This window comes from Rhinoderma darwinii, chromosome 2 (assembly GCF_050947455.1).
Source record: "Rhinoderma darwinii isolate aRhiDar2 chromosome 2, aRhiDar2.hap1, whole genome shotgun sequence".
Lineage (NCBI taxonomy): Eukaryota > Metazoa > Chordata > Amphibia > Anura > Rhinodermatidae > Rhinoderma > Rhinoderma darwinii.
In genome coordinates this window covers 266,163,085-266,180,916 of record NC_134688.1, presented here as the reverse complement: position 1 = coordinate 266,180,916, position 17,832 = coordinate 266,163,085, and the positions used below count along the sequence as shown (strand labels likewise).

General features: G+C 42.9%; 1 protein-coding gene across 3 annotated transcripts in view; it reads left to right on the top strand.

Annotated features, from left to right (window-relative positions):
- Nucleotides 1-17,832, top strand: part of INPP5B (inositol polyphosphate-5-phosphatase B) — a 116,520-nt gene that overhangs the window by 72,531 nt on the left and 26,157 nt on the right. For all 3 annotated transcript variants that reach the window (XM_075853248.1, XM_075853247.1, XM_075853246.1), the window contains 3 exons: nt 1,200-1,309; nt 16,960-17,095; nt 17,403-17,513. In XM_075853248.1, the coding sequence (XP_075709363.1) occupies nt 1,200-1,309; nt 16,960-17,095; nt 17,403-17,513 (357 nt within the window). The remainder of the gene's footprint in view (nt 1-1,199; nt 1,310-16,959; nt 17,096-17,402; nt 17,514-17,832) is intronic.

Genomic DNA, 17,832 nt, shown 5'->3' with positions numbered 1-17,832 from the left:
CTCCCTGCACACTAGTGCTCGCGGCCACCGGCTCTGCAGGGAAATGCAGCACCGCTACCTTCAAGTAAATCGGGTGTTGCTGCAGTTCCCTGCACAGCCAGTAAACGGGAGTACTGTTGTGTAGAGCAAATCTTCGAAGGGGACACAGCGTTAAAGTATCGCTACGGCCACATCAATCTCAGAATAGGTGGGGATCCTGTCAGTCAGACCCCCCACAAGACTTGCCCAATATGGTGATCTGTTTTTTTTTAACCTCTTCCAACACCACTCCGTAATACATACAGTATAGTACAGCATGGGGAACAGGTATTTTCCACACTACACTTTTCTATTAAAGCTCCTTACATGAGCTGTATATGTGCCATCAGGGTCAGCTGTTATATACAGTCAACATCCTGCTGCAAAATCCGGTTTAGAGATAACTCCGGTCCTAGCTTTTAACCACTTACATGATGCGATCAATAGCAACCATGGCTACTAAGTGTTTTTTTAGAGGGTGCTCACAAAGGCCTCCAAGCTTGCCATGTATGTGAGCCTGTTAGGCAATCCAACATTTAGTAAATTCTAGTAAATTCTTTAATGGGGACGAGTCCTCTGTTAAGGATCCTCATCTCTTGGCCAGAGTGGAGAGCACTCTGTAGGACCTGTTCTGTCCTGCATTCATTACACAGCCCCCCCCCCCCCCCCTTGAATGAGAACTGTGTAATGCTTAATTTCTCCTGTGGTGGCGCTGCAGTGAAATTTAACACTTACGAACACTTTGTGATCAGCTTATTGTCAAAGGACTGTTACAAAAAGTAGGGATACCCCAAACCACTTTGAAGGGTATTCTGACCTAAATATTTTATTTTTTTAGCGAATTGAAACCCCCCGCCATCACAAAAAAAACTAAATGGGCAATATGAGTGACAATAATCATTAATGATCCTACTGGTCTCAAAACTTTTGTGTCAAAACAAGAATGAGGCCTGCTTTAAAAATATTTTTTCAGAGATTCATTTTTAATTGCCCACTGGCCAAGTATATACATGTGGTTCAGTACATTATTTGCTTTGGTGTAAGCATCTCCATGAGAAGATTTGAAAAAGCAAAACAAGGCTCTTAATGTGTCTAAAAATTTGATATTTTAGTGCTGTTTTAGAGATAAGTTGTAGAGAAGACTGAAATCTAAACAAAATATTATCTTTTTTTTTTTTAAGCTGAAACTGCAGATTGAGGAAAAAACAGTTTTTAATGGTTTTACAGAGGGAGAAATTACGTTTCAGCCTACTTACAAGTATGACACTGGTTCTGATGAATGGGATACAAGGTAGGTTTTGGAATATATATATATATATATATATATATATATATAATATATATATATATATATATATATATATATATATATCTCATAAATAAATGCTTTTGAGTAATTTTGTTTTTTAATTTATTGAAGAGATTTGTAAAATTTAGTCAAGACTAAAGGGGTATACTCTTTGGAAGCATTTATGTCATATGCACAGGATATGGCCTGATGAAGATGCTGGTTCAGCGTTGAAACGTGTAGTCTTTTACAATAAATTATTTATTTTTGTATTTCAAAACACTGGAAGTGCTTCTACCTTTATTACCAGCAGCGCGTATATGGTCTACCAATTTTTTCTTCCTGCAAATACTTTACAGCAGTAACCACCTCCAGTTACCGGATGGGACCTGGCTGTAGCGGTCTAATGATACCTATTTCATTATAAGTCTACAACAGCGTTACCACACATAGGTGGTAACTTGTTGTAACCAGAATACCCCTTTAAGTATAGATGCACCTAGCCAGTCCTGTTTAGAATACAAATTTTATTATTTTTCTAGGAATAGCTTGTAAAGGGGGAGTGGGGGCAAACCAGGTCTGGAGGATGGCCTTCGTAGCTGCAGATACCAAATTTATAAATTTCATGGTACCGCTGTCACATTTGTATTTCTTGTTAATATATTGGGGGACACAGCACCATGGGTAGAGGCCCTTGCCACAAGGAGGCTGACAATAGGTAGGAAAAAGTGTTAGCTCCAGAAAGGTGGCCATACCCTTTCCGCAGACACTGGACGATTCAGTTTTTCTCCCAGAGTCTGTAGAAGGCAGACATGGCCTGATTCTTAGGTCTGCTGCAATTCCCTTTCTTTCTTTCTTTCTTTCTTTTTATTTTTTTATTTTTTTCTTCTTCTTTTCTTTTTCTTTTCCTTTCTGTCCTCCCTTCCTTTTAACCCTCCCTCATCTGAGAGTGTAAGAACAATCTGTATATATATCTGGCTGCGACTGAGTCATTTAGACGCTCCCACTCTCTCATTCTTTTTGTTCTTCCCGACGGGCCGGACAAGTTCTTGGCGGTGTCCAAGGCCACCGTTGCTCGTTGGATCCAGTCTGTGATTTTAGAAACCTACAGATCCAAGGGTAAATTTTCTCCCTTTTTGGTTTACTCTCCATTCCACAAGGGCTGTTCGTGCATCCTGAACGGTATTGCACCAAAGTTTTAGTCTCATAGGTTTGCAAGGCTGCTGCCTTGGCTTCGGAAATTCAAGATTCTACTAGACTCCTTCCTTGTCAACGTCTCATGCTAGCCTGGGTCGCAAGGTGCTCCAATAAGATATCTGTAAGGGCAGAGATTTCGCCCCTTGTGGTGGCAGAGTACTTCATGGAACGCTTTGTCCCAGTTAGCGTTTGGAAGAATCTGCAAGTATTTGAGAAAAGCTCACCTTGGGGAAGTTGGCTTTAAGAGTTTGGAAAGTTTATAGTGATTTGGCGGCTCAATCTATCAGGTGAAAGAGGAATCTAATACTTTCTTTAAATATTGCCTAAGGGCAACCCTCTTGAAAGTCGGGACTGCCATTGAGTTTTGTTTAGAGTGAAAGAGTGATCCAAGTTTTTAAGTTATTTGATTTTATTCCAAGCACGCCATGTTGTAAGTAGAGGAATCGAAGGACAGTGTATGGGGTGTGCAAAAGGCTGGAAAAGAACAAGTACGGTGAGAAAGCTTGTTTAAGAAAGATCCATATAGTAGGAGCTATGGTAGATCCAGTCCCCTTTTATTCTGAATTATGATGCAAGGTTGAGTGTCCATGTGTCTGGAAAGTTTAAATCCCTGTGTAGTTTGGTTTGATGAAGAATGCAAAAGGAAAGATTGGACTTAACGGACAGCACACTGATGAGAAATATGTTTGTGTGAATAAGGCCTAAATGTGAGCGTAAATTTCTGCCAGGCTGACAGAGGATTCCAGATTTTTTATGTAAATCTGTATGTTGGAAGAGTATATTTCTGCTGGTGCTCTCCACAGCCAGATAGTGTATATAAAACTTGTTCAATTTTATTGTGACTGATGCTGCTCATGTGGGATGACTTGGGCCTTTTTAACCTCCGTGCGTCACATTTGTCAATGTTTTAAGGTGTATTCTGAAAAGACCCCAGGACAACCGGAAGTGTTTGTCTGGGAACGGAAAACATCAGCAAAGGCTGCCACTTCATTTACCTTCTATCCTTTCGAGATCCCTGTGTAAAGATTTGAGTTCTCAATACGATAAAGCAGAGAGTCGATAGACAAATTAAATAAAAGGGGTGAAAAAGGTCTTTTGGTTGAGTGTTTCTGCTATTAATTGTTAAAACTGTGCATGCGTTTTTGTTAATATGTTGAAGATAAGTCCTAAAATTCAGTCTAAAGTTGTTTCTGGTTAAGGTAGTGTACAAGAAGGGCCGTGATACTTTGTCAAAGGCTTTCCCTGCATCTAAGCTAAGTAGCATAGCTGGAGGTTTGGCGGGATCTAGGGCGTTTATCAAAGACGAAACAATGGTAGAGCAATTGTCACACTTAGGCTGAATTCAGACGAACATGGGGAAACTTGGACTTGAAAAACGAAAGTTTTTGACATCCGAGTTGCCCCCGTGGGGGTCCTGTTTTTATGGATCCCCATAGACTTGAGTCTATCGGGGGATCCGTAAAAACTGAACAAAATAGGACATGTTCTATTTTTCAACGGACCCTTCACACTCTCTATGAATACGTACTCACAGGTCAGAATCACAGGTTAGTTGCGACCAACACAATGTCGAAGCACCTCCAAAGTATATTTACAACGTAGCATAACTCCGATACGTCTTAAGCACACTCTCTGTTGAAACAACGGCCATGTGGACGGCCCCATTGAAATACATGCGTCCGTGTGACGGCCATTGTTTTAACCCCTTCCCGACATCCGCCGTATATATACGGCGCTGTCGGGAGGTGCTTCCCGCAAAGCGCCATATAGGTACGGCGCAACGGGAAACGGTCATCGGTGCTAATTGCACCGTGACAAAGTAAAGATGGCTGCTGTCCATGACAGCAGGCCATCTCTACTACTCGCCCAGGTTGCCGTTTTGGCCCCCCCGCATCGGCGATCGCTGCTATTGGCCAGTCAATTCTGACCGGCCAATAGCAGGAATTTTTGTTAAAACTGCGCCCTGGAGTCACAGGGCACAGTTAGACAGTGGCGATTGGTGCTGTCTAAGACAACACCCATCGCCACCAACGTCACCTAGGGAGGTGGCAGTGATGCCACCTCTAGGAGCGATCTGATTGGTCGGTCTGTAATGACAGACCAATCAGTGCACCAGGCAGTGTTGTGAACATCGACACTGCTCTGCACGCCGCCATTCCAGTTTGAGGCAGAGTGGTTGAGAGAGTGTCTGCTGCGGATTGGCTGGTATTTGTAGTGCGTCCTGCACTACTGTGTAAAAAATAAGAAAGCCCTTTTGCTGCTTCTGTCCACCTTTTTTTTTTTTTTTGCGATCAGACAGATTTTTTTTTTGTCCCTGTCCCAATCCACCCCCTCCCTGTCCGAGTCCTGTGCCCACTGAGCGCTGATCAGTGACCACCATCACTGATCAGCATCTGTGCTCAATTTTTGGCGCAGGAGTTTTTATTTTTTTATTTGCACCATCTCCCTGTGTGCGCCCTGCGGCCACGAAGTGCTGGTTAGTGACCGCCATCACTGATCAGCATCCGTGTTTTTTTTTTTCCCCGCAGGTTCTTTCTTTGTGCCTTTTTTTCACCCACACCAATTACCTGTGTGGGTCCTGTGACCGCTGATCAGTGACCGCCATCACTGATCGGCATTTGTGCTCAACTTTTGGTCCAGGAATTTTTTATTTTTGCCATTTTTTTCCAATTATAAATTTGCACCATCTATCTGTGTGCACCCTGCGGCTACAGACTGCTGATTAGTTATCAGCATCTGTGGTAATTTTTTTACGCAGGTTTTTTTAGGTCTTTTTTTCACCCGCAGCTTTCCATAGTGTGCGTAGCAAGTTAGTTAGACTACAGGTTTTTTTTAGTAATAGATAGCGTCAGTTACTGACGGACGTTCAGTTGTTTTTTTCTAACTGACGATCGCACAGTAAATTCTATTCTTTTTTTTTTTTTTTTTTTCATTTTCTTCTCTTCTTTCTTATCTTCTAATTTCTGTTCACTATACAGGTGTAAAAACACCACACATACACACACACACACACACCCCCCTGTGTAAAAATAAAAGTTGATTACACGTGTAAAAACACCACACAACCCCCTGTAATAAATCAAAATGTCTCAATCATCCAGAAGGATGTATTCAGTCGAGGAGGCATACGCCATCATTGCCTCTGACACTGAGTCGGCCAGCGAGGGAGAGGAGGAATATGCCCCACTCCTTTTAGTTTCCTCCTCTTCCTCCTCCAGTGATGAGGAACCCCCCCAAAGGCGACCCAGGAGAGCAGCTGAGCCAACCCCAATGATTGATCCCGTGTGGACTCCACTCCCTGAAAATTATGAGCCTCAAATTCCTGATATTTTATAGGCTGCTCAGGAATTCAGTTTGAGACTGAAGGCCTCACAGAAATTGACTTTTTCAAGGTCTTTTTCTCTGAGGAGTTTGTTAATTTAATGGTGGCCCAGACGAATCTGTACGCCCAACAATTTTTAACCCAAAACCCCACTTCATCATTTGTTAGGTGGACCCCAGTAGATGCAGCGGAGATGATGACATTTTGGGGCCTTGTGCTGCATATGGGACTAGTGAGGAAGCCAGAGGTTAGGCAATACTGGAGTGCGGATATTTTGTACAGCACCCCAATTTACCGCATGGCCATGAACCGGACTCGCTTTGAAGCCATTTTAAAATTCTTGCATTATAATGATAATGCACAGTGCCCGCCCCAGAACGACCCCACATTTGACCGTCTTTTTAAAATCAGGCCACTCATTGATCATTTCTTAACCAAATTTTCACAAGTGTACACCCCCGATAAATATATTTCCATAGACCCTTGTTCATTTTAAGGGGAGGCTTAAATTCCGCCAATACCTGCCCAATAAGAGGGCAAGGTATGGAATTAAATTGTACAAAATGTGTGAGTACATCTGGGTATACACACAGGTTTAGGGTTTACGAAGGGAAGGACTCTATTATTGAACCCCCAGAATGCCCCCCCATCCTGGGAGTTAGTGGGAAAATAGTGTGGGATTTGATGCACCCATTGCTGGACAAGGGTTATCACCTTTACGTCGATAACTTCTATACCAGCATCCCACTATTTAAGTGCCTTTCTGCCAGAAGTACTGTAGCATGCGGTACTGTGCGCAAAAATCAGAGAGGCCTCCCTAAAACACTGCTTAGCCAAAGCCTCAGAAGGGGTGAGAGCAGGGAACTATGCAGCGAGAACATGCTGTTCGTCAAATATAAGGACAAGAGGGATGTCCTTATATTGACCACAATTGATGGCAGCGGCAGCACCCCTGTCCCTGAACGAGGTACCACCACAGTGACCCAGAAGCCAAATTGCATCCTGGGCTACAATAAGTACATGGGCGGGGTTGATCTCTCTGATCAAGTACTGAAGCCTTATAGTGCCCTACGGAAAACAAAGACCTGGTACAAAAAGCTGGCCGTGCACATTGTACAGATGGCAATGTATAATGCTTACATACTATCCCGATGTAAAGGCCGGACAGGGACATTCCTTAACTTCCAAGGGGTGGTGATCAAGGCACTTCTATTTGGGAACCAGGCAGGGGAGGGCCCAAGCACATCTGCTGGTAGCGATACGCCACGCATTGTACCAGGGCAACATTTCCCCAATGAAGTGCCCCAAATTGCGAAGAAGAGAAGTACACAAAAAAGGTGCAGATTGTGTTCCAAAAGGGGAATAAGAAAATACACTATTTACCACTGAAACCTGCCCCGAAAAACCAGGCCTGTGTATCAAGGATTGCTTCAAAGAGTACCAGACATCCATAAATTAGTAATTTCATCCTTCATTTACCCCTTTATTATACCAAAGCAACATTGCGTCCACACACATATCCAGCTAAATCCTAGTTCCAAAAGTCAAATGGCGCTTCTGAGCCCTGCAGTGTGTCCAAACAGCCGTTTATGACCACATGTGGGGTATTGTTTTACTCGGGAGAAATTGCTTTACAAATGTTGTGGAGCTTTTTCTCCTTTAGTCCTCGTGGAAATGAGAAAAAATTAGCTAAACCTACATTTTCTTTGAAAAAATGTAGATTTTCATTTTCACTGTCTACTTCCAGAAATGTCTGCAAAAAAACTGTGGGGTCAAAATGCTCACTATACCCCTAGATAATTTCCTCAAGGGGTGTAGTTTCCAAAATGGGGTCACTTGTGGGGATTTTCACTGTTTTGGCCCCTCAGGGGTTTTGCAAATGCGACATGGCTTCTGCAAACTATTCCTGCTAAATTTGAGCTCCAAATGGCACTCTTTCACTTCTGAGCCCTGCCATGTGTCCAAACAGCCGTTTATGACCACATGTGGGGTATTGTTAAACTCAGGAGAAATTGCTTTACAAATTTGGTGGAGCTTTTTCTCTTTTAGTCATCGTGGAATTGAGAAAAAATTAGCTAAACCTGCATTTTCTTTGAAAAAAATGTAGATTTTCATTTTCACAGCCTACTTCCAAAAATTTCTGCAAATAACCTGTGGGGTCAAAATACTCACAATACCCCTAGATAATTTCCTCAAGGGGTGTAGTTTCCAAAATAGTGACACTTGTGGGGGGTTTCCACTGTTTTGGCACCGCAAGAGCCCTGCAAACTTGACATGGTGCCTAAAATATATTCTAATAAAAAGGAGGCCCCAAAATCCACTAGGTGCTCCTTTACTTCTGAGGCCGGTGCTTCAGTCCATAAGCACACCAGGGCCACATGTGGGATAATTCCTAAACCTGGGCAACAAATATTGAGTTGCGTTTCTCTGGTAAAACCTTCTGTGTTACAAAAAAAAGGGATTAAAAATGAATTTCTGCAAAAAAAAAATGAAATTTGTAAATTTCACCTCTACTTTGCTTTAATTCCTGCGCAATGTCTAAAGGGTTAAGAAACTTTATAAATGCTGTTTTTGAATACTTTGAGGGGTGCCGTTTTTAAAATTGGGAGACTTATTGGGGGTTTCTAATATCTAAGGACCTCAAAGCCACTTCACAACTGAACTGGCCCCTGTAAAAATAGCATTTTTAAATTTTCTTGAAAATGTGAGAAATTGCTGCTAAAGTTCTAAGCCTTGTATCGTCCTAGAAAAATAAAATGATGTTCAAAAAACGCTGCTAAACTAAAGTAGACATGGGGGATGTTAGTTAGCAACATTTTGTGTGTGGTATAACTGCCTGTCTTACAAGCAGATACATTTAAATGGAGAAAAATGCTAATTTTTGCCATTTTTCGCTAAATTTTGGTGCTTTTCACAATTAAATACTGAATGTATCGGGCAAATTTTGCCAGTAACATAAAGTCCAATGTGTCACGAGAAAACAATCTCAGAATCGCTTGGATAGGTAAAAGCATTGCGGAGTTATTGCCACATAAAGTGAAACATGTCAGATTTGAAAAATGAGGCTCTGTCAGGAAGGTCAAAAGTGCCCAAAGAGGGAAGGGGTTAACAGCCGTCACACGGACGTATACCACGGTCGTCTGAATTCGGCCTTAAAAGCTATACACAGGACTAAGCTGAGTCCTGCATCTCCGTGATAAAGAAACATATATTAATAGTACTTGTCTCAGAGCTAGAATAGAAAACAAAGTCATGTATTCATAGTCAATCCCGGTGGTATGGAAATTAATTGTATACGCTGGATGATGTCATGTTTAAAAAAAAAATAAACAAATAGGTACGTTTTGTCCCAAATGTTTTTCCTCTGGTTCAGCATTTCTTTGGTCAGAAGTGTACACTCTCTCTCCTCTGCCTGAATCTACAGCATTTATCACTATTGCTTCCTCTTACCTATGGTTTTTAATTGATTGGCGATTAGTGACGAAGCCGTGTTGGGAATCAATGCTAGTGTGGCTAGAACTGCAACCTAGTAGCTGGAGTATTTCATAATAGTCCTTGTAGTCCTGATTTAGTTGGGCTGGGTTGGGGAGTGGGGGAGTGCTGTATCTTTGCCTGATTTGGGGAGTAGGATTGTTCTTGCCCCTGCAAAGCTGTCTGTTGTGGTGGAATGTTTAAATGCTAAATTTAATAAGTCCTTTAAGGCTTGGGATGATTTCTAGGGAGAGCGTTTTGTTTTACTCGTCCGGGAAGCCATCAGGGCCTGGAGTCTTATTGTTAGGGGATAAACTGATTGCCTGTCTCACTTCTTCCTCTGAAATGTCCTGTTTGAGAGGCTTTATGATCTTCTGATAGGTTGGTTAGTAAAAGGGAGTGTAAGAATGAGACGTTTCCCAGAGGATTTCAGTTATCTTCTCCTCGTTCAGGTGCAAATCTCCAGTAGTCGGGTTCTGTAATTGTAAAATGAATCGTCTATTGCTCAGAAGACCAGGAAGGTGGGATAAGAGAACCCACTCTTTTTTTTCCCCCTCCAATAATACTTGTTCTGAGTGTCAGAGCAGAGTGATGCCACTGGAGCTGCCCCTGGAGGAAAAAGTTGAAAATCTGTCGGCGTTATCACAGTGTTGTTTGTTTTCACAGCTGAGGTCTGCTTTGTCTACTTTTTGGTCTTGAACTCAGTATGCAGGTTTTCTAAATATTCTATTTTGTTGCTTTTTCAGCAGGTTTACATAGCTAATAATGCGACCCTGCATCACTGCCAAACATGCGGCTCAAAAGAGGGAAGTGTCCTCCAAAGGTTGAATGTTGTCTGTATATTTTACCTATTGTGTTTTTTGAGATAGGATTGAAAGTCAGTGGAGGTAGACCAGTAAGTTTGGAAGCTCGCAATCTTTCGGCCCGATGTGTGCCGTTTAAACGAGCCTCGATCAACTACCTGTCACTTTGCTTCTTGCACAAGGAGCTTTGTATGTGGATGAGCACTCATTACTACGATCGCTCATTCCCATACATTTCTATCGTGTCGGCAGCACGTCTCCCTGTTTAAACAGGGAAATGTGCTGCCGACAAAGATAATATTTTAGGCTGCATAAACGACACAATAAGCCGATGAACGAGTGTTGATCAGAGCCTGAGGGACAAGCATGTGAGGATCAAGCTTGTAATGCTGCCAGATTTGTCCAGGGTCACCTGCATTCGAGTATTAAAACTCTCTTCCACCACAAGGGTGTGCGATGTTCTGTTTGAAAAGCACGAAAGTAGGGAGGAAAAAAGGTTGCGTCTGCCTTCTAGTGTCAAATCAACACAGAGGAATCTACCTCCTGGATCAACGTAAACGTCTAAAATGTAATATGGCAGGTTTCTTTTAAAGTGAATAGCGACTCCTCTACCTTTTAGCAGGTGACTTTTAGGCAACAATCTATCCAATTTTCTTTTAAGGCAGGATTATTGATTATTATCTTTTCTCAAGTGTGTTTCCTGGAGAAAAATAATGTCCGAATTCAAAATGTGAGTCAGGGTTTTTTTATTTTTTATTTCTTTTATGGATGTATTTTTAAATCTTCAATGTTCCTTTAGATCAGGGGTGGGTAACGTCCAGCCCACGGGCCGTATAAGGCCCGCGGGATCATTTGGTCCGGCCCGACCTCACTCTGACCGCCGCTGCCACCGTGACTCCGCCCTACTCACATTTAGGAGCAGGAGAAGGGCGGACGGAGCCAAGTATGGCAACGGTCATAGTGAGGTCTGTGCGTGCTGGCCAAAGAGTGGATCAGTCCGGTCACCTGACATGAGTCCGTGACGTGAGGTCAGGTGATCGGACTGGTCCACTCCCAGGCCGGCAGTGGCATAGCTATAGGGGTTGCAACTGTGACCGGGCCCCTAAACTTGGGGGGCCTGCAGGGCTCCGGTTGCCAGACAGCGCTGGTCTCTCTTCCAACTGAATCTGCATCCGCAGGACGCACATTTAGTTGGGTTCAATGCTGGAGCCTTGCTTGCTTCAGCATTCACTGTGCCACGAGCAGCTCGGCGCAGGCAGGTGTGATGTAGTGACGTCATTGCGCCTGTCTGCGCCGAGTCACTCACAGCACAGTGCAGAGGAGGAGAACGGGGATAGGTAAGTAATTATGTTACTATTTTTCTATTAGGTACATACATATGTTGGCAGTATACTGGGTATGGGAGGGGGGCTCATATGGTAGCTCCTGAGGGGGCATTATACTGTATGGGGGGCATTTATACTGGGTATGGGACAGCTATGGGGGCATTATACGGTGTGGTGGCACTATACTGTGGGGGGCAACTATGTGGGGCATTATAATGTGGGGGCATTTATGGGGTCTGTCAAACAAGGCAGCTGGGCATAGGCGTGCGCAGGGGTCTGGTAGTGTTGAGGAGGGGTAGGGGGGGCCCAAGCTGAATTCTTGCACCAGGGCCCATGAGCCTTTAGCTTTGCCCCTGCGGGCCTGCACAGTCCAGTCACCTGACTTCAGTGATGTGATGTCAGATGACTGGACTTGTCCACTCCTGTCACAGCACGCCCTGACCTCACTCTGACTGGCACTGCCGCCGTGTCATTCCCTCCTTGTCTCTGTCCGCCCTACTCACTCACATTTAGGAGCAGGAGAAGGGCGGACAGAGCCAAGTATGGTGGCGGCGGTCTGAGTGAGGTCGGTGTGTGTCGGCCTGGGAATGGACCAGTCCGGTCACCTGACTGAAGTCAGTGATGCGACGAAAGGTCTGGTGACCGGACTGGTCCACTCCCAGGCCGGCACAGTACAGTCAACTTACCTCAAGTCAGTGATGTGAGGTCAAGTGACTGGACTGGTCCACTCCTGTCACAGCACGCCCCAACCTCCCTGACCTCCGCCGTTTTATTCCCTCCTTGGCTCTGTACGCGCGCCATACTTGGTCAAGTGAGGACTTAAAGAGGCTTTTTTCATCAAGAACACTTATGATATATCCACAGGATATCTCCTAAATGTCTGATAGATGCGGGTCCCACATCTGGGTCCTAGATCTATCTCAAGAACAGGGCCCCTAAACGTCGTTCTACCTCTTTGTGTTGTAACTGAAGCTTGTAATTTCCGACCATGAAGAGGAAAACAGCGTAAGTCCCATAGAACTGAATAGTAGTTACGAAAACAGCGTAACTGGAATGCTACGCTGCTTCCGTAACTGCCATTCACTACTATGGGAGTTATGGAAACCACGCAGCTCCGCGAGCTACTCTGTCTTCCTCTTCATGGTTGGAAATCAGCCAGAACACCGTGAGGTAGAACTGGGTTTAGGGGGCCCCGTTCTAGAGATAGATGCAGGTCCCACCTCTGGGACCCGCACCTAACTGACATTTATGACCTATCCTGTGGGTAGGTCAAAAATGTCCCTGATGGGAAAACCCCTTTAAGTAAGTAAGTTGGAACAACTTACTGCTGTGAGTTCTTTTCAAAACTTAGCATTGTTAAGAGTCGACTGCGCTCCAAACTGACCCATGCAACATCATGAATACCGGCTAACATCACACACCTCACCAAGAGAAGCAGTTCCAGCCATCACATTAGGGGTGAGTTGATTAATTGATCGAATATAGCCGGATCATTTTTAAGTTGATAATTTTGTATGGCCCGCGAATGATGTTAGAAATATCCAAATGGCCCTTGGCAGAAAAAAGGTTCTCCACCCCTGCTTTAGATCTAAGGAACATTTATGGAAATGTGCACTTCGCAGCACCATATGTGTAAGTTGTATTCATCCTTACTCCAGTGAACTTGTCAACAGAGGTCAGGTGAGCTTGTTAGGCGGCGACTCAGTCCTGTCCCATAGAGCAGCAGATCTCACCATTTGGAGTGAACAGTCAGGAGCAAGGACCCATTCACAAGGGAGGGAGGATCAAGACTAAAAAGAAAGACACCTCAACAAAATTAACATCTCTAATGTCTTTAGACCTCAACTTCTTAGGAATTTTGATCAACATGAATAAAATTAAAATGTCAGTCATTTAGTTGTCTCTGGGACAAGTTGTTCGGGTTGAAGAAAGTGGGCAAAACAGTTTGCCTTGTAGGTTTCATCGCCGACATCATGGATCAAGAAGATGGAAGTGCCTATTCAAACAGGAGAGTTTTATTATTCACTGTAACTCTGAGCTTGGCAAGGAATTAAAGTTGTGATTTGTGACTGTTTTCTATCAGATATTTACAAAAATTGTAGTAAAGACCTGTCGTCTTTGAGTGATTGTAGCTGTGTAACCTTTGAAGATCAAAATCTTATGGCCGCAGAATTTCTTTTATTTTGAAGTGAAAAATTCTCTCTTTTTCGAGATTGTTGATATTTGCGTTTCGGGGCAAGTCTGAGTACACTTTTTGCAGCCAATATGGGTAATTCCAGGGTGAGGTTGAGGGTGGCTGAGATATCCACCGTGACATAGCAGGTGTGAGCTCATTGCATTTTACCTATTCATGGGTTCCCAGAAATCTGAGATTATCGTACCTGTATCTGTTCTCAAGGTCATCAGTTTTCTCCTAAAGGATCTTCGAGTTGTCTTCTTGGGAGGGGAGTCGTTTTTTTGACAGTTGGTGAAGGAAGTTTCCGCTTTTACCATTCTGGTTTCCAGATTGTTTAATTTCTGAGCATTGTTGGGGATATGGATAAGAGGAGGAGATCCATTCACTTATCCTGCAGGGGCATAGTCAAGCAGGTGACTTCTTGTGCCACCTAAGTGGTTGGGGAACATTCTCTCTAAGGATGTAGAGGGACTGGTAAGTGAAAGGACTGGCAAGTCTGAAGTTGCCCCCAGTTCAGATTCAAATATGCTAGGTAATGGAGCTCTGGATTGTTAATGTGGCATCTTGGCGAGTGCCTTATCGCTTCTTGTAGTAGGTTTTTAAGGTTGCCCTAGTGTTTGGGGTTCAAACGTTTTAGGGCCTTTGGCTTTTTTGCCCATATCCTGAGATTGGGTGAGGAGGATTTTGTCCATGACAGGAGAGGAGCCTCACAAAAGAGAAATCGACAGGGAAACGGTTTTTCGTAGGGAAGATGTATGACCCTTAGGAGTTGGCAAGAGTTAGTTACATCAATACAGATGGCATGAGAGTGGCCTTACTCAGCCGGTTTCAGTGGGCCGGTTTACAAGGTTTGGTAGCGACAAATCGTCCACAGAACGTGGTTAGGGGCCATTGTAGGGAAAGGGCCGTTGGCAGGTTCTGCAGTACAATAAGCCACCAAGAAGGGGAAAAAGGGAGTGTGAGTGCCTTCCATCCAGAAATATTGGAAAACATTCAAATTCACTTCCAGCCAATGTAATGTAATTCTGCAGACGAGAGAGGCAGTTTAGTATGTTTGTTTTGTACTGTTGCCCTCCAAGCCGTGGCACAAAGTCCGGAGGCAGCAGGTGAAACCTGACTGCATTTCAGTGTAAAGTGCAGAAGTTACTGTACAATATACCGTACTCCTTCCAGGGGGTGAGAGGGAAGAGCAAATGTATTATGGGACTGCATATGAAAATTATTGACAAATGAAAGAAGATCTTGGGGACCACGGTTGTATGGAGGTATTGGGGGAAATAGCGACCAATCAGAATTTACCTCATTTTTCAGAGGCCCTTTGGAAAATTAAAGCAGTGACCTAAATGGTTGCCATATGTAACTATTCTACTTTTCCTTTGCACCAATTTTGATACATCTCCCCCATTGAGTTTATTTACATATGCTCATCAATACAACCCAGTGTAAAGGTACACTGCGTACAATGACTAACATAAAGGCTATTAGTCCACAAACTGTGCTATGCTGATGTTTGTGTACATGTACAAGGAAGCACCATACAACTATAGTGGCTGAGATCTAAATTACATCAAAACAATACAAAACACCTTTAAACAATTACTGTAATCATTTTATATATATCTAATTGCACATTACATTTATCTTTTAAAGCCTGTAAATATGTATCCATTAGGATTCTGTAATTTATAGTCTGATTATGGAAATCATTGTTCAGCCTTCTCTATGACAGCATACTGTGAATCTCACATTAGAATCCTTGCTCTTAAAGGGAATGTGTTGCCAGCAAAACATGATTTTTTTTTTTTTAGTTAAACAATTAGTGTATAGGTGATTAAACATTGTTCTAATTTTTTTTTTTTTTTCACCAGTCAGGAAATATTATAAATTGGATTCTAATTTATAATATTTCCCATTGCTGGTCACTAGATGGAGCCATTCCCAAAATTGCAGCATTGCATGTGGTAAAGCAACCACATTGCTTTATGCTGCAAAATTGGGTAAAAAGCCCTCGCTCTAGTGAGCTCTCAGCATCCCCCCCCCTCCTTTATCCTGGCTAGTGCCGGGATAAACGAGGGGATTGAACGGTCTAACCTCCTACACTGTGTGTCGCCATTTTTTGAGCTAACAAACAGTGTAGTAGGTTTACAAACAGTAGTAAACACACACAAACACGAACATACATAGAAATCTCTTACCTGCTCCTGCCGCCGCGGCTCCCTCCGGCCCGTCCGCTCCGTCTGCTGCCGCTGGTCCAAGTGCACAAGTCCGGAAGCCGCGACCGGAATTAGTAATCTTACTGTCCGGCCGCGACTTCCGGTCCACAGATAAATGGCGCCGGACGGCGCGCATTTCAAATTGGACTGTGTGGGAGCGGCGCATGCGCCGTTCCCACACAGACGGCGTACATTGAAGTGGATGGAACAGGCCCTGTTCGCAGTCCCTATGGGACTGGAGCTGCCGTATTCCATGTCTGTATGTGTCGTTAATCGACACATACAGAAATGGAAAAAAAAATGGCAGCCCCCATAGGGAAGAAAAAGTGTAAAAATAAGAAAAAGTAACACACAAATACACAAATTAATCCAAACGTTTTTAATAAAGCACTAACATCTTTAACATATTAAAAAAATTTTTGTGGTAACACTGTTCCTTTAAAGGCCATTGTTTAACTCATTCCAAGCCAGTATAGATGGAGGAAGTAAATACAATGGGTAGAAAAGCTTGCTTAGTGTCACTTCCCCACTGAAGCAGTGAAAAGAAATGATTTACCGTAAAACAAGATATTTTGGGCCTCATGCATAAAAAGTGCCAGCTGCTTTTTGTTTTTAAACCTCCTCTGGAAAAGTGTAATCCAGAATCTCAAGAAACTCATTGTCTTCAGAGCATTAATAGTTTCAAAATAAAGAACCTTTTGATGTGGTTTGTTTTAAGAACATTAAGTTAAATGCAATCTTCTGGACTGCAACAGTCACTGAATAGTTAAAATCGATCAGTTGGGCTACAAAAAGTCTCCATATAGCCCAAGCTTTAAATCGAATCATCTATCAGACAGACTCGCTATATTAGTAGGATATACCATCACTTCATGACCAGGGGGGTCTGACCTCTGAGATCCTTGCCGATCTCAAAAACTAAGGTGCATTAGTCCTTGGCAGTTTCTCTGCACAGTGTAGGGGCGGAGCGGGTGGATGGGATTGTTGCTATGTTCGGAAAAAATTAAAGTGTGCCACAGCACTTAACTAGCGATGCAACGTGCTCATTTTGAGGGTCATGGGTGTTCAGGCAGTTGATCAGAAAGTATGATATCATATGCTAAAATTGTTCGCTTGTATGTAATATGTTAAATTTTTTCACGGTAGTGAGAAATGTCGGGCGCCTGCCTGGTGTGATCGCATTCTCTGGAAAGGCAAACATGTAACGCAGCTGGATTATCAAAGTGTCATGTGTCTAAAAACAAGTGACCATAAACCAGTCAGCTCTGTTTTTCAAATTGGGGTAAGTAATTAATTTGTGTACAGTATGTCAGATCTCAATAATTTCGGAAATCCCCTTGTATGAATAGTTCTATGTAAATGCATGAATCAGAACACATAATCAGGATGGGGACCACAAGGTTTTTTTTTTGTTTTTTTTTAAATGTATTTATCCATCTGCTCCGAAAGAGTAGCACCCATTTGCTATTAGTAGACATGATAAGTAATACTTAAACATCTATAATCCTTCTTTTCTTTTTATTATTACAAAAAGCAGTTTGACATTAGAGGAACATAATTAATATATTGATTACTTCTTATCTGTGCAGGTAAAAGTGGTTAATGAAGAGCTGTATAAAAAAACTTTTGAAGAAATTGTCCGTTCTTTGGACAAAATGGAAAATGACTGCATTCCTTCAGCTACTCTTTCTCAGCGAGAGGTATAGTTGTCAGTAACATTATGTTTCTGTTAAAATGTAACCCCCTCTAAAGGACTTAATCTACTGATGGTTTGTCCTATGCTTTTAGGCTATGGACTTGTCCTGCACTGACAATCTGCGACAAATTACAGTACTGTACATATAGTGAAAAAAATCTGTGCGAAATACAGGGCATTGTGCGGATTTTCAAATTTGCAACATGCCTATTTGTTGTCGAATTGCAACTGATTTTCTCTTTCCAGTTCAAAGGGTAAAATCTGCTGCAAAGTTTCTTTGCTCATTAAATTACCTTGTCCTGAGCATTTTTAGCCTCAACCAT